The 21,394-nt window shown below is 48.4% G+C and overlaps 1 protein-coding gene across 1 annotated transcript; it reads left to right on the top strand.

Annotated features, from left to right (window-relative positions):
• The first annotated feature begins 1,508 nt into the window (after positions 1 to 1,508).
• dera (deoxyribose-phosphate aldolase (putative)) lies at positions 1,509 to 15,958 on the top strand. The gene is made up of 9 exons (XM_086201280.1): positions 1,509 to 1,668; positions 2,911 to 3,008; positions 3,520 to 3,667; positions 3,781 to 3,876; positions 3,980 to 4,114; positions 4,992 to 5,120; positions 7,359 to 7,471; positions 9,712 to 9,861; positions 10,221 to 15,958. Exons 1-9 carry the CDS (start codon positions 1,638 to 1,640, stop codon positions 10,275 to 10,277), a joined length of 957 nt encoding a protein of 318 aa, XP_086057406.1. The 5' UTR covers positions 1,509 to 1,637; the 3' UTR covers positions 10,278 to 15,958.
• Positions 15,959 to 21,394: the final 5,436 nt, after the last annotated feature.

Below are 21,394 nucleotides of genomic sequence, written 5' to 3'. Positions count from 1 at the left end.
GGTTTCTGTCTGAGTTGCAGCTTTCCTGGCATTACCGCGGCTCTCCACTGGGTGGTGCTGTTGCTCAGACTTACTGATGATTGGAGCTACTGACATCCTGGCACCGCTGAATGTTGTACTCAGTCTCAGCTTTGATTAGGCCTGTGTTTCACGTTCTCTGGCACTTCATTGAACAGAGCAAATCACAACCAAAGTTCTCATGACACTCTAGAGCAGCAGATGCCCTCTAGAACCGGACAGTGGCGGCAGAAAACCTCCTTCTAACAGGTAGGAACCTCCAGCTGACCCGGGCGCTGCGGGGGCGGCCATCTGCCTCAACCGCTTGATGGGAATGAGAGCAGGAAAATTTTGCTGTAACAGCAGAAAGAGGGATAGATCCTGATCAGAGAGAACTCCCAGATTCCTCACCCTGGTGCTGGAGGTCAAGGTCATGCTGGAGGTCAAGGTCATTAGAGAAGAGCTTGGAAACACAGGACAGTTTGGCTGTGATTTAGTTGCAGTAGTGGTCGTTAGCTGCCAGTAGCTTCCCGCTAAATGCAGGTCGCTGGCTCTTTCTCCATTCTGAAGTCACAGAGAACAAAAGCAGGCTAAAAAAAAGACATCTTTGAGAGCCAAGATTCATTTGCGAGTGTTTCAAAGGCAAACTACACTGTTTGAGAGAGGGGAACTTTGGTGAAGGGCGGCACAAAAACACAAACAACGAAACAGCGTATTTACCAAGTGCTTGTCGTGCTTCGTGTTGTTGAGCTGCTTTGTCTTTGACACTCCTGTTCAAGGGTGAAGCTTCTGAGGCCAAACTCTGGTGGATCTTGTTGAGGACTCAACAGATCAGACAGAGTTTTTGACAGCCGGGAACTTGAGGAGCGTCCAGAATGGTTCCCTGGAGGTCGATGGGGTCCTCAGAGGCTTTCGATTGGATCCAAGAAAGTCACTTCAGAATCTCTGATTTTGGGTCTGAGATTCACCTCATCGATTGTTGTCGCAGAAACTCCAACACGCCACTGCAAATACTGCTGCATTTCCTGTTACATTTTTGTATTTAAACAAAAAACATGCTTCTCACCTCATAAATCTATAATTTCAGACAAAATTGATCAGAATGATTGGTTGAGATTATCTATAAATTATTATCTATATGTACTGTCCCTTGAACATAAACATTTTTAATTCTTTTAAAATATGACACACATGACAAAATCTACCCATATCACAAATATAAATAAATATATTGGAATACTTAAACATTTCAGTCTCATTATCAAGCAGATATTTTTGACATCGTTCAGCCATTTTAGTTTTCACCCTTAAAGCTTTTTCTTTTCCCGCGATGACCAAAATACAATCATCAGTGTTTTATTGTTGTTGGACGATTTCTAATAAAGTTAATTGTAAAAAAAAAAAAAAAAAGAATGGAGCGGAAAGGAAGTGTTGTACGTCATTGGTGAGGATCCTTTCCTCATTCGTGGAGGAAGGTCATGTGCTCCTTGTGCTCAAACCTCATTGGCTCTCAGGACACGGAAGGAGCGTGCGGGTGGAGGCGTCTGTCGGCCGCCCGTGGAAACACCGCCAGCAGAAGTTTGTCGAACAGTTCGTTTCTTAGAGTTTAATCCAACAGTGACTTCCGGCTGTCCGCGAACATGTCTGCGAGGAACCCAGGCACGCAGCTCGGTGAGTGTTAGCCGGTGGCTAAAGCTACTTCCTGTGCTCGGTCTCTGTTGTGGCTGCAGGTCACCTCGCTGTCAAGCGCGTGTTGCTGTGTGACCACACCTGCCTCACCTTTTCACTCGACCACCATGATTTAACCTGAGGTGATTAACGGCCTGTTTTGCTGCTCGTCCACTTTACTGCCTATGCTGACGTATGCTGACGTACGTAGGTATGAGAGTTAATCAGCAACAGCGGAGAGGGGACTGACCCGCTGGTCATGGAAATGGAACTTAACTGACACACACACACACACACACACACACACACACACTGTCATCTCAGAGAAACACTGGGGGGTTATTTCACACCACGTTCACTTTCACATGCAGCCTGCACTCAGACGTGACCTCTAGGTCACATGAGCCGGACTCAATCATGTGGGCGTATCCAAGGAGGCATGACTGAGGCCGACCAGGGAAGACCTGCTGCTGGTCGCTTCCTCTTCATCTCCAGAGTGCAGGCCGATAGAAGCGAGGCTCGCCGGCGTGCAGGACAGCAACCCAGTGATACAAACACGCTCAGAGGGCGTGAACAGCCGCCTCACGCCTGAGGGGCCAGGAGATCAGAGTTTGTGTTTTAACTTCTAAACACATCAACTTGTTGTTTTATTAGGATGTCACGTTCGTCTCTCAGTATTTGTTTCTGGATGTTGCTTGAGGAGCCACTGAAGCCTCCTGCACGCCAGGCTGCAGCCCGCCAGCGCGCACACGTCGTACCTTTAACACGCCACCGAGATCCCGGGATCATGACTTCCATATGTCAGCGTTTGGATAGTTGACTAACAGTTTAACGCATTTCACGGACGGTGTGGATGGGGTGGGACGGTGTGGGTGGAGCGGCGTGGGTGGGGCAGCGCCTTTCTGCTGGAGCAGGTTAACAGATCGTCTGCACCTGCTAACTTGACCTGCTGACCCTAAATGAAGAGCATCAGTAGCAGTGATCCAGGGAGGGAGACGTTTCCACGTGAGCGTACTTTAGTGCTTCACTGATGGAAGAGCGGTCTGAGACACCTGTTACAGGTATCACAGGTGTCTCCGCCCTCCCAGACTGAGCGAAAACCTGACAGATCCTGGATGTGACAGCAAAGAGGAACCTGCTACAGGGTCACGAACCCTGACCTGTGAGCTCACGCGTCCCCAAACCCTTCCAGACAAGAAGGTTGAGAGTTGAGTGCTGACATGCGTCTCCTTCGCTGATCGCCAGACCTGCAGTGGATATCCAGGGTGAGGGTGAACACTCCGGCGGTGCTGAGGAGAGCTCAGTCCATCCAAGGACAGAAGGTCCCCAGGAGGGAGTATCAGGTAGGTGTGTGTGTGTGTGTGTGTGTGTGTGTGTGTGTGTTTCATTGTCGATGCTGAAGAACAAATGTGCCTGGAACGACAACGAATCTCCAGTTTACATTCTGACCCTCAGACACAAGCGACTGAAGTGACTCTGGTGGGCTGAGCTCGACCTTCAAGACAGACAGAAGGGCTCAGAGTAGAAATACTAGTATCAGCACCATGTATGTACAGTATCAGAATATTACTGCAGTAATATCAGCGCTGTGTACCACTTCCTTCTGTCAGGCAGATGGCCGAGGTCTGTTAACACATAAAAAGCAGAGTATTCTATTCATGCTGATGACACGTGGGGCTCAGGCCAGCCCAAGACAAATACCCAGAGAGCAGCACGGTTCCGGTGCTCAGAAGGTTCCTGTGTTTAGCTTTGTTCTTTCTGGCTCTGTTTTTAACTTTTATCATAGCTGTTATGACAGTGAGGTCTAGTTCTCATAACTGAAGGCCACCCAGATGAAGCTGTCGCGCTCTGCAGGCTGCCTGGCTGCTGCGCGCCGTCACCTGCATCGACCTGACCACGCTGGCCGGAGACGACACGCCGTCCAACGTCCACCGGCTGTGCATGAAGGCCATCCAGCCCGTCCAGCACGAGCTGCTCGAGCCCCTGGACATGCACGACAAAGGTGTGCAGCGCCAACGTTCACCTTCACAGCTGTGGGGCTGTTGTGACTGAGTTCCACCTGCAGAGGGCGACACAGACCAGTTTACTGCTGTTGGACTTCTGTTGTGTGTTCAGGTGTGACTACGGCTGCTGTGTGTGTGTATCCGTCTCGTGTGGCTGACGCCGTCAAATCACTCAGAGCAGCAAATTCCAGCCTTCCAGTGGCATCAGGCAAGTCAAGTAGACTCTGAGTGTGTTTGTGTGTGTGTGTGTGTGTGTGTGTGTGTGTGTTTGTAGATAATTAATAATAATAATCATCTGGATCCTCTCCCAGTGGCTACTGGTTTCCCAGCTGGTCAAACACCACTGGAGACCCGCCTGCAGGAAGTCCGCATGGCTGTCGCCGACGGTGCAAGCGAAATCGACATCGTCATCAACAGGACGCTCGCCCTCACCGGACAGTGGGAAGGTAGGCCGAGGTCACGGGAGGCGAGCAGGAGACGAGTGGAAATGAGCCTCCTTAGAGGAAGCATGATTACATGATGCTGCACTTGAGCAACCGCCGCTGTGGCACGCCGCCTCTGGCACGCCGCCCTCTGGCACGCCGCCCTCTGGCACGCCGCCTCTGACACGCACTCGTGATTAAAGACCATTTTTACTGCATAAAGAGATACACAATGTATTTTTACATTTTTCTGTTTCTTTTTGTAATTATTCTTTAGTTTTATGTATTGTTCTTTACGTCTTGCAGGCTGAATCAAACCTTAGCCAGAGCATCTCTGGTCGACAGCAGAGGGCGCTGAAGCCCAGCAGAATGAGCTGCTATCAGTGGGAGAATCCAACAAAATAGCAATTCATCACTAACAGAAGACGGTTCTGGGAAATTATTCTTTCATGCATCAGCGGTCAGGTGTACCGATAGCAAACGGACATCTGTGGAGGAAATGGTCCAGACATTGAAGTGTGCTTTGACAACCAGTGAAGGATCAATGCTAATGTTGTGATTCCTAGTAATCAGACGTTGATAAACCAGAGACCGTGGCGTGACTCTTGGACGTAGCAGTGCTGTTTTGTTCAACAGGCGTTTGTTTAGTGCGCGGGGAAGAAATATTCGTCTTAAAGTGGGTGTTCACCTCTTTGCTACTGCGTGGAGCTCGAGGCAGCAGCGTTCTTCTCCCGCCGTTGTTAGCGAGTGAAGCAGCTTTTCTATCTATGTGAACGTTCCGAGGGAATTCCTCCGGAGGTTCGTCCACCAGTCGTAGTTGCGTCACGCGGTCAATGCTGTCATCAGTTCTTTGAACATTGATACAGAAGCTCTAGTAGAATCTCGCTGTCACCGTCCACAGCCTTGTACGATGAGATCCGTCAGTTTCGGGAGGCCTGTGGCGACGCCCACATGAAGACCATCCTGGCTACAGGGGAGCTGGGCACCTTCGCCATGGTCTACAAGGCCAGCCTGGTGGCCATGATGGCCGGTGAGTCTCACAAACACTCAACAACAGCAACTCTGGTTTTCAACATTTGAAAAGACAAGTCAATCGTGGCGAAAGCAGGGCAAGAAATGTATCTTTGTTTCTAGGTTTTAAGACGTATTCCATAACTTTTGGATCCCCCGCTGTGACCAACATGTTTTCTCTCTCTCTCCCTCCATTTATTGATTTTTTTCCTCTTTTCCAACAAATTCTAGTGAGGCAATACAACAGTTGCCTGACAGGATCGCAGAGCCTCAGTGCTTCATCTTTCATTAACCTCCTCCAGCTCGGACCAAAGGCCTGATGCCTGTCAGGCTGTGTGTGAGGGAGCGGATCAATTCACTCTGTGTGGCTCAATTAATACGATTTTACTCATTTTAACATAAAAAATAGAAAATCAATATGAGTGTTGATATTGTGGCAGAGAAGCACAAATAAATAAATTTAGATGCGTGTCGTCCGTCTCAGCTGAGAGGAGGGAAGAGTGGAAGCTGGGATGTAGAACAATCATCAGAAGAACGTCTCGACTGCTGTTAGCGGGTGAGGGGCTAACGGTGAGGTGCTAACGGTGAGGTCCTCCTCTGCCGACCTGAAGAAGCCACAGTTGCAACGTCACCCGACTGATGGCAGTCTGATTTTTATGTCCCACAAAGGTTTTTAAGAAGTCTAAATTAAAGATTGTGTGTGTGTGTAGTTTGCCTGTTCAAAGGGCAAAAGGAATTACACACACACACACACACACACACACGGTCTGCTTAACTAGCCATCACATAATAAGCTGATTACAGAACCAAATTGTCAGGGGCTCTGATAGAGATCATTATTAAAATGCATTGCTTTTGTCGCCACGCTCACTCCTTAATCTCCCCTTGTTCCTATGAATTGCGTATGAGATTCCTGAAATTGAATGATAATTTCACCTATTAATCTCTGACGCAGGCTATTTTACTCTGCTGTTCCCCGCCAGTATCCCCCTGCCCACGCAAATGAATTGAGCTTCATTACCGCCACCCGTATTTAATAACCGTTATCCATTATCTGGTAATTAAGACTCCCCATAACGAATCTTAAGGATTATGCCAGTTTGAGGAAGAGGGGAGAAATGCTGAAAAAAAGACCTGACTGGAAAAATACATAGAACATGTCTTTAATGAACTGGAAAATGTTCATCTTGTTCTGTTCGGTAATGAACAGTCATTATACACCAGGGAGACAGAAGGGCTGATTTTTTTTCCCCCTTCCTCCAGTCCGCAGTTTGTGGGTAATCTATTAAAAGAGCGTCATTTCATCTTCTATTTTTATCAGGAAAGCTGATAAAACATAATTGCCTGTGAAGGAAGGGAAGGAAAAATGAAGGTTTTTATTGATGAGCGTACATCTGCCCTCTGTTAGCCACCAGCAGCAGCATATGCTCTCGTCTGGACCGGCCAGAACCTTCATCCGGTGTCGGCACCGCGTCAGGCTCTGCAGCACCTGAGGAGCATGATAGAGAGGGCATATCGGACCGGGAATATCGTAATACACTGCTGAGACGGACATTTACAGACCTGCCGGCTGAAACGCGTGCTTTTGTAGATAATCTGAGATTTTAGACTGACAGAATGAGGCGGCGCCGGAGGAGCCAGACCAGGCTAATTGTGCAGAATCACTTCCATGCTGTTAATCTGAAATTAGATCTTAGAAAACAACACAAGTTTAAAACTAGATTGATCCACTTTGAGTCCCACAATGCACCTGGGCCTCAGCAGGCCAGAGTGAGCCCCCCCACAGATGCAGTGTTGGAATGATGATCCAGACTCAACCCCAGCGGCGTGGCCGATCCAAACGTACAGCTGGGTCCCTGTTGACGGGTGCTTTTCATTTGATGTTTGTGGTGTTGTGCTGTGGTTTGATGGCCTCGTGCAACCTACAGATGCCAACTATTGCAACTTTCTGTTCTCATAGTTTAGAGAACTCAGTCTGGTATCCGAATGGGAACCAGCAGATGTGAACGGGATCAGATTGGACCTCTGCTACTCCCATGAAAACCTGGAAAAGTCATGGAATGTTAGAATATTGATCTTCAAGGCCTGGAAAAGTAAATGGATGAAGCCAGAAAATGTTTGAAAATGTTTTCCAGGTCCCTGCGTCTGAACGCCGTGGAGGCTCAGGCGAGTGCGGCTGCTTCGTTTCCTGTCCTTTTCCTGTGTAAACACACGTCAGGTGTGTGTGAGCTCTGACGCCTCTGATAAATCCCAACAGGCTCGGACTTCATAAAGACCTCCACAGGGAAGGAAGCCGTCAATGCCACCTACCCCGTCGCCATAGTGATGGCGAGGGCCATACGTGAATACTTCCTGGCTACTGGCTACAAGGTACGGCGCTGCCCCGGCGGCAGGAGTGTGTGTGTGACCTCCAAGCTGCAGTTTTGTCCTCCGGCTGTTGGAGTTCATTCTCCAGCTGCATAAAACGCTTAAAGACCAAAGGAAAACTGCAATTTTCTTTCTGCCAAACACTTGAATTCAAATCATTTATTCATTTGTGGTAAAACTTGATTGTACAAACTGTATTGAAGGTATTTGACCAGCGACCCAGGTCAACCATTAGGGGGCGCCGCTATCAAACAACCTGCTCCTCACTTACGTTCTCCTGTTCCTCCTATCAGCCACTAGAACGTCCTCGCTGTTTACTTCAGAATCAGCGGCTCAGGTTTGATGTGAGGGAAGCCAAAGTAGAACAGACATGAAAACACGTCCATAAAAATGAAAAATGCTCTAAAGGTCGATGAGCATGTACATGGAATATTACTTCATTTCATCAAATACTTTCACCTCTGTGCCTGTAAGAAGCATCATTATTATTATTATCATCATCATTATTATTACTGTTATTATTTTCATTATCATCATCATTATTATCATCATTATTATATCATTATTACTGTTATCATCATCATTATTATCATTATTACTGTTATTATCATTATTATCATTATTACTGTTATTATCATTATTATCATTATTACTGTTATTATCATATTATCATTATTACTGTTATCATCATTATTATTATTATTATTATTATCATCATTATTATTATTATTATCATCATTATTATTATTATTATCATCATCATTATTATTATCATCATCATCATTATTATCATTATTACTGTTATTATCATTATTATCATTATTACTGTTATTATCATTATTATCATTATTACTGTTATCATCATTATTATCATTATTACTGTTATTATCATTATTATCATTATTACTGTTATCATCATTATTATTATTATTATTATTATTATTATCATCATTATTATTATTATCATCATTATTATTATTATCATCATTATTATTACTGTTATCATCATTATTATTATTATTATTATCATCATTATTATTATTATTATCATCATCATCATTATTATCATTATTACTGTTATCGTCATCATTATTATTATTATCGTCATTGTTATCATTATTATTATTATCATTACTGTTATTATATCATCATTATTAATATTATTGTTATTATCATTATTACTGTTATTATCATCATTATTGTTATTATTGTTGTTATTATTATTATTACTGTTATTATCATCATTATTATTATTATTGTTGTTATTATTGTTGTTATTATTATTATTACTGTTATTATCGTCATCATTTTATGAAACGCAGGTGAACAACAGACAAGCTAACAGGATTTGATGAAAATGAAAAAAAATCAGACCAAAAACAATGAAGTTTCCAGGATAATCAAGGAGGGACTGTTTTATGAAAGTCAGATTCAAGGAACAAGTGAGTGGAGTCGCCTCATTGCTGTTCTGATGTCGTGGACACTTCCCAAAGTAAACCAGCTGATGCAGAAAAGCAGAACAGAGACTTTGGTTGTGTTTCTGCCTCAATAATCCAGCACTGTGATGGACGTAACTGTCAATCAAAGCTGGACTCGTGGTGAAACGACGTGGGCCACAATCACAAAGACGGGCAGCAGGCCTCATGTTGTGGTGTTGGTCAGATGTTCCTGTCGTGAGAGCTTTAATGACATCAGAAGGGTGGATGGGCCCAAGGGTTCAGGAGAAAATCAGTACAAGAGAACCTGACGTCAGACGAGGGGGGGCTCCTCATGTCCCCAAGAACAACAAATCTGTGCACGTTGGTGTTTAAAAAACTCTTGGGTCCTCCACCAAGGCAGACGCTCTCTCGCTCTCTCTCTCTCTCTGTCTCTCCCCCCTCTCTCTTGCTCTCCCTCTCGCTCTCTCTCTCTCTCTGTCTCTCCCCCCTCTCTCTTGCTCTCCCTCTCGCTCTCTTTCTCTCTCTGTCTCTCCCCCCTCTCTCTTGCTCTCCCTCTCGCTCTCTCTCTCTCTCTCCCCCCTTCTCTCTCTCTCTCTCTTGCGCTCGCTCTCTCACCCACTCTCTCTCTCTGCCCCCCCCCCCCCCCATGTTCTCTGCTCTGGTGTCAGGAAGTCAGTGATGATGTTCCAAAAGGATGTAGCAGTTAAACAAAGCCCTTAAAGTTTAGAGTGTAATCGAGCTTTAAGTGGTGTGTGTGTGTGTGTGTGTGTGTGTGTGTGTGTGTGTGTGTGTGTTTTCCCTCAGGTGGGCTTTAAGCCTGCGGGGGGGATCCGGACGGCCCGGGAGTCTCTGGTGTGGCTCATTCTGATCAAAGAGGAGCTGGGCGATGACTGGCTCTGCTCTCACTTGTTCCGCCTGGGAGCCAGCAGCCTCCTGGCCGACATCGAGAGACAGGTGGGAAACACACACACACACACACACACACGTGCATTGTATTCCTGAATGGAAAGAACTGAAGTACATATGAAGCCTCCAAGAGCGGCAGCTTCTGCCAGAGCTGCATCCCGTTCACTGTTGTCAGTACTGCTGTCATGCAGAGGTATCAAAAGTAGTACTTGATTAAAAACTGCATCGACTTACTGAAGGATGCGTGGAAAACCTCCTGTCCTCATAGAGGTCCAGCCATGAGGCTGCAGCCGTGAAGGGCTCAGGTGTGTGGAGGCTTCCCCTGCGCTGAGGGGTCTTCTTCACCGATCGTGGAAGCCTCTGTCTGAAGCTTCTGAGCGTAAACACGTGTGTTGTTGTTTGTCCAGATTTACCATCATGTGACAGGACAGTATGCAGCCTATCACGACCTGCCTATGGCCTGAAGCTGTGGAGACGCTGTTCTAAGACCAACGAGAACCTCCAGCGTGGCGCCGGCCTGGAAGTGCTCCTCGGAACAGCGGCTCCTCGAATGTTTGAATCCCGTTCAGAGAGCTGCAGCTCACGTCTGACCGCCAGAGAACCAACCTCCTCCTCCACGTCCGTGGCAAGAAGTTCTGTGGAGCCGCACTGCTGCAGCTCGCCGTCGGCGTGCTCATGACGAAACACAAACAGCCGCACATCATTGGTCACAGATGTAATAAAGCCGTCCTTCACGTCTGTCGGTGGGACAATGAGCCGAGGCATTTATGTGAAGCAGTAAACTACAGATTTAAGATCAAAGTCAAGAAAACAAATTCATCAGTTTAGCTTTGATCCTCCATGTGAGCCGATCTTAATAAAAGGTGATCAACACCAGTGCCCCAGGGCGGGGGGAGGGGTGCAGAACAACAATTCAAAACTGTAGTTTTCACTGTTCACAAATGTCCTTCATTATTTGATAGGGTTTTTGTGGTGATCCGTGTCACGAGTGCATGTCACTCCTGTCCAGGCAGAACCCCTAGACCCCAGACCCCAACTGCACCCCCAGGAAAAGGCACATCAAGTACTTTCCAAAGTAGCTGCTGAAGACCCTTCCGCCTCCTAAAACTCCTCCCCAGCAGTGTTGCTGTCACACCGTGTGAAGAGTTCTCGTTTGAGCTGAAAGAGGAGGTTCATTAAAGAAATCATTTCTGAGACCTGAGTGTGAGGGAGCTCGGTCAGAACCGCACGGTCCGCGTGTTCCGGCACAGATGTGTGAGGAGCCTGGGAAGGAGATGATGAAGCCGAGGAAGGCAGATGTCCTGAGAGCCGGGAGCTTACGCCGCATCCACTGGCTGCCGGTTCACACTGCCTTTGTGATGCTTTAGATTCCCGTGGAGGCTCCGACCTGCCCCGGCGATGTGCGCTGAATCTGTGATGGAGGCTTCCTTTGCTCTTAATTTCATTAGCGCGCCGCTCAGCCAGCTGAAGAGTGCTGGGGATTAATCAGGGGTTAAGTGAGTTTAAAAGATCGGAATGAACAGCTCGCAAATTTGAGGCTTCATTTGAAGACAAAAAAACTTTCTTCTCCCTTTTCTTTTTTAATTAAGATATCACAAGACTCGACCTTGACTGGAACAGAGTGAGTGAATTAATTGTGGAGGGGAGGGCATGTGAGCGTTTGGGAGAAATGTAGGATTTAATGAAAAACTCCAGGGAGAAGTTTGGCTTCAGGACAGCGGTGGAAGGCTGGGAATGAGGCCACACTGCGTTGGAGTCGCTGCTGGTGTGGCACCCTCACGCGCAGCTCGTAATGAAGAAATAATGTCAGAATCGGGAATTAATCTACATAATTTTGAATTAAATTCTGCAGAGATGAGCTCGTTGCGATGTGCACTCGCATCAACACGGCTTGTAGGATGAAGTCCCTCCAGGGAACAGACATTAAAGCCTCGCCACCTCCAACCAACGAGGAGCCATAAAAGGGAGACATCTCTGTTCCTCAGAGCGCCGCCCAAACTGGTGCGCGTCTTCCCGGTGGCTCGGGGAAGTGTGGAGGCCAGTTTGAGATGACGGCCACTGAGATGAGAGACTCAGGATGGCTTTGATGTCTGGAGCATGTGATCGGAGATGACAGAGATCAAAGTCAGGTTGTCAGAGGAGGGAGGAGCTCAGGGCATCATGGGAAGTGACCCTCCTCGTCTGGGCCAATGTCTGCAGCTCGCCATCATCGCCATGGTCTCCACTGCTGTTACCACGACAACGTCGTCTGGGTTCAGGGACAAAATGCAGCGAAAACCAAATTAAGAGAGAGAAGTGCACCTGCAGGAGGCTCAGGGTTCAAATCCGTCCCACTTGTGTTCAAGGTCAAATATAAACCTCAGGAGTGAAGCACCTGACTCCGCCCCCGGGCGTCTGTGTGCCGCTCAACACAAAGGACAATATTGTTCAGTCGCTGCACCTCACTGCTGGTTCGGCTCTCGGTCCGGGAGGCTGCGGACCTCTCAGCTGAGTGTGGAACTTTACTTTCCAAATGTCAGTGCTGGATGTGAGTCACACCTGCCAGCAGCACAAGAGCTCCCCCAGGGGAGGTTCTGAGGTTGACGCGCCGGATGACGCCACTCCTGATGTTGGATAAAAGACGCAAACTGTTTGACAACTTAGCTGTCTTGTTTCCTGCGGGGAGGAGGAGCAGAGCTGTGAGGTGGGGTGCAGGAGTGATGGAGTGAGCTCCCGTGGCCCGGCTCCTGATGGATGAGGCCCCCTTGCATAAAGGCATGTAGATCATCTCAAATCTGGACCATCGCTCTGCTCGCCGCCTGTTGATAAGACAGAGGCACGGAGGCTGGAGCTTGATTCTGCTTTATTGATTCCTTGGGCCCCACACACACACACACACACACACACACACAGCTGTTGGACCGTTTAAAGTCTAGTTCTCAGGTGTCTGACGGGGGCTTGGTTTATTCAGGGCTTAGAGTTATTTGAGGGGTTCAGACCAGGTCTCTGTGCTTCAAACACAAGTTGTCTCAATTCAGCGCCATCGCGTCCTCCTGACGCGTGTGCAGGCGGGAGGAACAGCGTTTCCACGCGGTCAACATGGAGGCTTCAAGTTGTTGAGCTTACAACAAATACGGACAGACGCTGAAATCTGGCGTTTGGACACTGGACGACCTCGGAGGGGATCTGTTGATGGACGTTTGGAAAGCCGTAGTTTCTGCTGCGGTTTTAGTCAACACTTTTGTTTCCATCCCCATTTATTCAAATTAAGGTGAGGGAATCTCAGGAACGTCTCCCAGTATAAACCTGATCACAGCCTGGAGAGCAGCCGTTTCAGACTGAACCGTCTCAGGTGGTTTTGATAAGAACTGGTCGTCAGGATCCTCGTGGAGGAGGACTCATCTCAGGGCTCGCCACCCTCAACCCGCCTGTGCTTTGAGTCCTTGGGCCGGTCGATGTGTGTTCATCCCTCACTGTGGTTGAGTTGCAGCCTCAGTTTAATTCATTCATAGTGATTAATTTGTGGGAACAACTTATATCTCATCAATTATTAAATTGAGGGAACAAGTTACACCCTGGTCTCCTCCTCTGACCTGTCGAATGAATGTGTGGCCCCTCGGGCGTAGACGCCGACCTGAGTGAGGTCCTAGTTGTCGTCTGGATCGTTGGATAACACAGAGGTTGGTTGGTGTGTCATTCGACATGGTGCGGGTTTGCCCCCCCCAAGCCACTGTGGTTTGGATGAACCCCCGGCAGCACGGCAGCGATCCGGTCCCTCACACCTGACAAATCGTCTCGCTCAGATTGATTGCTTTCCTGTTGTTTAATTCATCAGTGTTTCTTTAGCCTGCAGCGGCTATGAAAAACGACACTTTCTGAGGCGCCGCCACCCCACACGTGGTTCATGATGAAGAAGAAATGGCCAGGCGGGGGACGGTGTCAGTAATGGCCTGACTATCCATTATGAACGGCACCTCGGATTTGTCATGCTGTTTGTGGCTGCTGAAGAATGTTCAGACTGCGTATACATGCTTTTAATAACATCCCAGGATGCACCTCTGCTGCTGGACTTCAGAGAGCGCGCGCGTGTGTGTGTGTGTGTGTGTGATATCTCTAAAGTGTAGTGGCATAGTTTTGCATTGAGCCATACAGAATGAGAGAACACACCAAAAATATTGATTCAAGGAGCCATGTATCACATTCTGTGTTACAAAGTGGAAGCCTGACGTCATCAGAATCCGTTACCGATTAGTTTTCTTCTCCCTTCATTTTCCCAGCGCATCAATAAATCTTGCTGTTCTGAACAAATGTATATTATATCAGTAGCTATGTAAATCAATGCGACCCGCTCATGATATTCAACTTTAAAATATTCTGGACACAATGGATAAATCATTTTCACAAGAATCAAAAGCTTTAAAGAAACCTTGTGATTAATTTTCCTTGAGGAGGAACAAAGTCAAACCCAGGACAGCAGAGGCGGGAAGAGAGGAGAGGGTGGAGCGGACGCCATCCACCATCTTGTTAGCTTAGCAGCTAGCAGCTCTGGTGACAGCGACGGCTCAGGTAGAGCTCAGCCCTGAGTGGAGGGGTTCTCAATGTGTGGTCCTTGGCAAAGTAAAATCAGTTTACTGAAGAAGCGGAAAATCGTGTCAACCTGCACTTTCCAAACAGACGACACCTGCAGGTGCTCACCTGGGAGCAGGGCGAGCGAGAGAGACGCTGGGTTCATGCTCGGTCTCATGAAAGCCTCCTCAGTTTTCCTGTCTTCTGTAAAACACCTCGTTGCTTTTTTAAGCCGGTCTCTGCTCTTCTGTTCTTGCTCCCTCTTTTATCAAGAGAAATCAAGTGAAGTTGCTTCAAAGTTAATGAGCAAACCAACAAACAAGGACAGGTAACGAAGTGCTACACAAATACTTCAAACTGTCGTAATTTTCCTTGAATTGATTTGCTGGTGGGTCAGAGGAGCAGGACTGAGGCTCGCCTACGTCTGCAGGTCACGTTTTTGAGAAACGTCTCCATGCTTGTGATGTAAGCGCACAGAACGATTCCTCAGAATTACTGTTGTGTCCCAGACGTGTGTGTGTGTGTGTGTGAGAGAGAGAGAGACCGTCTGCGGGCCGGTACCCACCCAGCTTTGATCACAGATGGCTGCTAAGCTCACACAGCCAGTTTGTGCTCAGACGCGTGAGCGTCGCCGACTCAAGGTTGCGGCAGGTGAAACTCAAAGAGAGAATAATTGGCCCTCAGACTGCAATGATATTAATGATACAATTAGAGCGGCCCTTTGGTTTCCTCCGTGGCAGAAACAGGTAGTGATAGGTGATACCGGGGGACTTCACTAGTGTCAGTCCGATCCTTCTGATGCTGTGCTGATCCCACAAAAGCGAGAGGCTGGCACACGCTCGCTCAGGCTCATTTCCCATGGTGCACCCTGCCTTTGAGCGCTGACCTTGGTTGGATGCTCCCTTGTGGTGAGAGAAGAGATGGAATATATGTTTGAAAGATCAAAACAGTCCGGCCTCACCTGTCTCCACAAACACCGGCACGCCGTTTTTACAGCTCACATTCATTATGGAAGTTGATCAGTATTGATTCAGCCCAGCTAGGAGACACACACACACACACACACACACACACACACCGTGGAAGTGACACAGGTGATCTCGGCTGCAGGCGCATGGCTTCTCACTTCATTGGTTTGGCTGCTTCTAACCAAAGCTGCAGTGATTATTTTAATGAGCTGATGATAATTTCAGAACCTTCCACTCGGCTGTCAGCTGCGTCCTGACGCGCCGGTTTTTACTGCCCACAGAGGCAGGAAAGCAACAAACCCTCATTTAGTTTCCTACGTGACAAAAGGCCTTGAACTCACCACTTCAAAAAAAAGAAAAGTGAATTAAAATCAAGAACTTCTGTAAAGGAAATTTGGTTTTTGGAGGTGAAGACGTGACATTAACGTGCAAGACCTTCACAAATTACATCTGACAAATCATAACATGGCAGCCTGGTGGAGCAGTGGTCAGCACTGTGGCCCCCAGCAAGAAGGTTGTGGGTGGAGCCCCGGCTGCAGCACGGGGTCTTTCTGGGTGAGTCTCCATGTTCTCCCTGTTCCTGCTGGGTTCTCTCTGGTACTCCAGCTTCCTCCACAGTCCAAAGACATCAAGAGGGACCAGGTTAATCCAGACTCTAAATTGACCGTAGGCGTGGCTGGGAGAGCCAATGGTTGTCTGTCTCTATGTGGTGGCCCTGCCATGGACTGGTGACCTGTCCAGGGGGAAGGCTGCTGGGATAGGCTCCACCCCCACCACCCTCAACAGGAGGAGAGGGAGAAGATGGAGGGATGGATGATGGATGGAATCATAACTGCTGTCACAAATCACAGGCTGCAAATTTGCTTTCTGCTGTGAAACTTGCAGCAACGCTCCGGCGTCTCAGCCTGAGATCAGCAGTGTTGCTGCAAACGCTGATGCTGTGTTCGTGTCCTGCTACGTCATCATGAGGTGGATGTGTTCAGTGCCTTGGTGTTGTGAGCCGCTCTGACCACTGGGACTGGGACAGAAGTCATGGTTGTAGTTCTCACTCACATCAAACCTGCCAGAAAAAAACGTTGGCGGCGCGACTGAGCAGCAGCTCCGCCTCCTGGGACTCCCCTGTTCGTCCTGTGTGTGCGGCGCAACCGTCGATGAACACGCAGTGAGGAGGTGACACATTTATCATCATTGTTCAAACACAAAAGGGCTCGTGACGCAAACTTACAAACACTTTTTTCAGAGATGACACTTTTGATTTTAGAGATCAGGAATTATTGCAGTTGCACCACTTCTCAGGTCCGACGTTCCCGTCTTAAAGGAAGACACAGCTCAGCCCGGATGAGCGGCGGGTCCCAGCCTCTCAGCCGGGCCTCCTCTCAGGCTTCTTGCAGGATTTGTTCTTCTGCGGTTCCTCAGCTCGCCATCACTCAGGCAGTCGGCTCCCCGCTCCAGGCGGCGTTGGATTCACTTCATTTGCGCTGACTATGAAAATTAACTTGCAAATAAACCCCAGTTTGACATCCATCACTGGAAACGTCGCCTGCTCTTACTGCGCGTCATCACTGACGCCTGCTGATGGCGCGCCTGCCCAGCAGAGGAACTGGAAACCAGCGTCTTAGACGTCGTCGTTTGAGTTTCCTGAGAGAGGGGAAGTGAATTGTTTGTCGTCCTCCTCTCAGGATTCTGTTCATCCAAGCTGAGCGGCTTTAGTTTGGTTTGTGTTGAACGTTGAGGAACAGAGATGGAAGAACTCCAGGATCCATGAGCCAACACCTGGAAACCAGTAAACGAAACTGGGAAGCATCGGCGGCGGAAACAAAGACGTGTAAAAATACACACTTGATTTTTATTAATACCACATTTTCAGTTACGCAATGTTTGAACCGGCGTTTTGCCTCTTCTGTCACTTCTAAAACTCTGACCGTGGTCACATGTCCCTGATGTCACTGGCGACTCGTCAGCTCTTGTGTTCCACTTGTCTGAACGTTACATCATACAAACGTCAAAGTGGGGGGAGTCTGCTCGAGACAGAAGGGGACCGAGTATCTGCAGTACTTCACAGCAGTACTAATAACACGTGGCTTGTATTCACGCAGTACATGAATCCATCTGTACTTCACCAGTACTGAAGTAAACTGCGGTAAAGTTGAAGTGGCGATCACACCAACCCGTCATCCTCCAGCAGCCCGAACCTGGACGCCATGATTTATTCAGCCGTGTTTTCTCAGATTCCTCTTTCCTCCAGGATGTGGCTGCGGCGTCTCCTCTGTGTGTGTGTGTGTGTGTGTGTGGTGGGGGGGGGGGGGGTCTTCGCTGGGGAGGCTTCATAGTTCTGTCCTGTGGCAACAAAGACCCTCTTATCTATTTTGGATGATCCAGCCACACACCATGAAAGCCCCCCCAGCCCAGGTGGATATCTCAGGTCCAGAAGCCAGAGGGGTTGTAGGTTGGGGGGGCCTGCAGAGACACTGAGTTTACACTCACATGAGCCGCCTCCAACCAGCGCAGCCCCCAGAACTCTGAATATGAAGATGCCAAGGAACCCGAGGAGCGCTGGCAGCCTCCAGGTTTCACTCCTGGTTGAACCGCTGTGAATCTGCATTCAGCTGAAGCTGCGGGTCAACAGCGTAACCACGGAAGCACGCCGCACCGCCGAGACACAGCGGTTTGATTCATGGCCTACTAATATAAATCGAGAGAAATCTCTGTCAAAGAACCACGGACAGAATAATTGTTTGCAATGGGAAATCTCAACGGAGTCCTCAGAGCTCATTCGGAGGCTTTTGAAGTGAGCGCTGACATTGGAGAAACTCAAGGGCGGGGAGGGAACAAGGGGCCTTTCAAATGAAGAGAGATGGAGCGGCGTTCACCTTAGAAATTATAAGCAGTGATTTCAAGGCGCCGTCAAGTTTGCGAGAATAAACTGAGGTGCAGGAGGGGGAGGAGGTCCTTAAGCAAAGGAAGACCTGAATCTCTGCACTTGAGATCATTAAAAATGAAACAGGTTGTGCTTGCGAAGCAGCGGCGTGCGCTGGTCTGAACTGCACGCCGCTGCCGAGGACCTTGTCGCTGCATCCAATACGAAACAGTGGCAGAACGAAACTGAGCAGGGAGATGAAGGCAGACGCGTTACGAACAAAACAAACGAGTTAACAACCTTGACTCCGGTCCTTCCACCGAGTGCAGGATGATGCGTGACGTCGAGCGCCATGTTGAGGTGGGGGGGCGCCCGCTCTGGATGCACATGCATGCAGGGAGAAACAGGCGAGAGGCTGGGGAGGAACGTCAGATGACGCCAGCTGAGCGCCAGAGTCCTGAAACCCAGACATCAGTTAGCACCGTAGCTAAACGAGCTAACAGGTTGACGCCACCAAATGCCATCACCCTGGAAACAGAAGCTGGTCGTGGCCACGTTGTAGTTCCTAGCGTTACTGTTACACCTCAAAAAAAAAAAAAAAAAGATTCGGTTGTGAAAATGATTCGTTGAACAGAACGTGTAAATCTTTTCTTTTTTTTTTGCCGTCAAATTCAGTTTAAAAATCCCACTGAAGAAGAACAGAAGGCGCTGAGGAGCAGCAGCGTCAGAGGAGGAACGCATTCATGGCCCCCCAGAAACCGTCACGCCTGTCCGTCACAGCTCAGTCTGGATCAGGCTGATTAGGAATTGCATCATGGACTCACTTCCTTTCCCATGAAATGACAGATTAACCCTTTGATGGCGTGCTTTTAAATATTATTTTTGACTTTGATGAGATTTTGTCGGCGTCTCGTACGGCGGCTCTACGTTCTGACGCCTTTGTGTCTTTCATAGTTTTGGTCCAAACACGCTTGTGATGTCTGGACTCTTTTGTTAGCAACTTCCTGTAAACGCTTTTATTAGAATAAAAGACGAAATATCAGAGCCCAGCCGTTGGTTTGTTTTGAATTTAAAAATCTGATCCAGTTGATGGCTTTGAATGTTTTATTTTTACACAGTGTAATTAGAGGGGGGGGGGCAGCACTGATTGGTCCCCCAGCTCCACCTGATGCTCCTGTGAGCGGAGGTTGGTGTTAGAGGGAGGGAAGCATGAGAGGTAGTCCTTCCTGGTGCGGAGGCGGATGAACAGCAGCCAACCAGGAGATTTACTCTGAAGAAACGTGGCCATCCATCTCATCTCTGCCGCTCCGTCCCAGCCTGAAGTCTGCAGGAGTCAACAAGGGAAGGAGTAAATAAAACATGCTGCTTTACTTCGCCTCCGTCGGTTAATAGGCCGGCCCTGCTGATCAAAAGAACATTAGCTTTGATTAATCAATCAATACCCCGGTGGCCTCCGTCCTGTCCATTGATCTCGCCGCCGTATGGAGGTCAGCGTCGGGCTTGGCAGCATGTGAAATACTCAGCTGTATTTTTCACACTGGCCCGCTCAAACGAAAATCCCCCGTCATTGATTTTCCTTTCATTTCCCTTCTTTGCCTTTTAAAGTGTTCTTGTGTTGTTCCTGCGGAGGAAAGTTGTGGAGCCGAACCGCGGCGGTGGGGGTTCAGGCCCGGCAGAGCCGAGGCCCGTTTACCCAGAACCTTCGAGACGGCGAGGCGCGAGAAGAGGAAATGCAAAAAATTTGATTAGAAAAGAGATTTTAATAGAATGAAAATACATGTATGTGTGTGTGTGCACATATGGGTGCATGTGTGTGTGTGCACATATGGGTGCACGTATGTGTGCGCGCGCGTGTTCCCCGGGTAGCCCCGCCTCTTGCCAGGTGGTACCTGATCCTAGGAGCGGTGAACGGATGGGCAGCTCTACTGGAGCTGTACTTGGTGCAGAAGGGGAAGACGTTGGCCTGAGTTCACTCTGAAGCTGCAGGTCCTAAAGGTTTCGTTAACCACGGCTGTCTGAGGTTTCCCTGAAGCTTCCAGGTGAACGCCGTCCTGGTTAACCTAGAACGGTGAACGTACTGGAGGCTCGAGGTTGACGTGCTTTTCGTTTTGTCTCGGCACACCGACCATGAGACGCAAACGCAGCAGTGGAGGGTGTAGCGTGTGGGAGGATCGACCAGAGGAGGCGCCAGTGGAACGACAGGGACGCTCATCCCCCTGCAGGCGGGCGTTCGGAGGCGATGCAGGAGTCAGGCTGCTGACCTCCGTGTTGGAGGGCAACAGGACGGCTGGCATTCATTCATATTCAAGTTCTTTGTCTCTGGAAAGTGACGGGAACGTTTGATTTTTGTGACGTGTTCACACGCCGGTAATGAGAGCATCTGACAGGAGGTGAAGGGAGAGAACGTGAACCACTGGTCACGCTGCTGGGGAGGGAAACAGATGAAGACAGAACACCAGCAGCCATCTGGAGAACTTCCTCCATCTCCTGAATTACACATTCTTTAAAACCCCTGCAGGGCGATCACCAGACAGCTCATCCCATTGAAGTTCTCCGAGGTTCCATTTCAAAGCTGCGTCGCGTCTCTCCGTGCCCCTCTTGGTGCCATCGTTGTTTTTCATTTGGCCCCATTCTCCCGGAAAATGCAAATGAGTGTAATTTCAAATGACAACGAAAGTAAACTTCTTCTCTGAGTTGTGTGTGCCAGGTTCCCTGTGGGGGACAGGGAGCTGAGAAAAACCCTGCTCTAATTCTGTCATTGTCAAACTTTGACATAAGTGATTGTTCAGTTGCCTTTGTTGAGTGATACAACGGGTAACAGGGTCCCAGCTCCTCCACGTTAATTTTTTAAAAGAAAGCGCAAGACGTGTATTCCTTGAAGAAATGTTTGGCACTGCTTATGCTAAATATTATAACATTCAGGCAGTGATGTCTTTTGTTTTTTTGCTTTTATCTCCTCTTATCCACAGGAGGCCTTTACCTTTGCCACTGAGCCTCATAACAGCATCTCAGAAATAATTTAAGTAGCCCTTTTTAAAAAACACTAAGACAAGTCGGAAGAATTCAGATTCAAGATCAAAGTGTGCCGTTTCTCCGCAGCGAGGGCTGATTTCCTTCAGCTTCCTCCTCCGACGGCGTACGTGATGATCAAGTACGCTGTTTTGTTAAAAGGCTGTCCTGGATTCCAAGATTTGCCCACAACACAAATGTC

Source organism: Aulostomus chinensis, chromosome 4 (genome assembly GCF_037954235.1).
Source record: "Aulostomus chinensis isolate RoL2024-O1b breed Wild chromosome 4, RoL_Achi_v1.0, whole genome shotgun sequence".
Taxonomy (NCBI): domain Eukaryota; kingdom Metazoa; phylum Chordata; class Actinopteri; order Syngnathiformes; family Aulostomidae; genus Aulostomus; species Aulostomus chinensis.
The sequence above is the reverse complement of the archived record's forward strand: the minus strand, read 5'-3'. Positions and strand labels throughout refer to the sequence as shown.

What these genes read in the sequence shown, in the direction of transcription:
- dera (XM_086201280.1), top strand. Translation starts at nt 1,638, where the DNA reads ATGTCTGCGAGGAACCCAGGCACGCAGCTCG. An exon ending in CCTCACCGGACAGTGGGAAG is followed by an intron (nt 4,115 to 4,991) that starts GTAGGCCGAGGT and finishes CACCGTCCACAG; the next exon opens with CCTTGTACGATGAGATCCGT. An exon ending in TCCTGGCTACTGGCTACAAG is followed by an intron (nt 7,472 to 9,711) that starts GTACGGCGCTGC and finishes GTTTTCCCTCAG; the next exon opens with GTGGGCTTTAAGCCTGCGGG.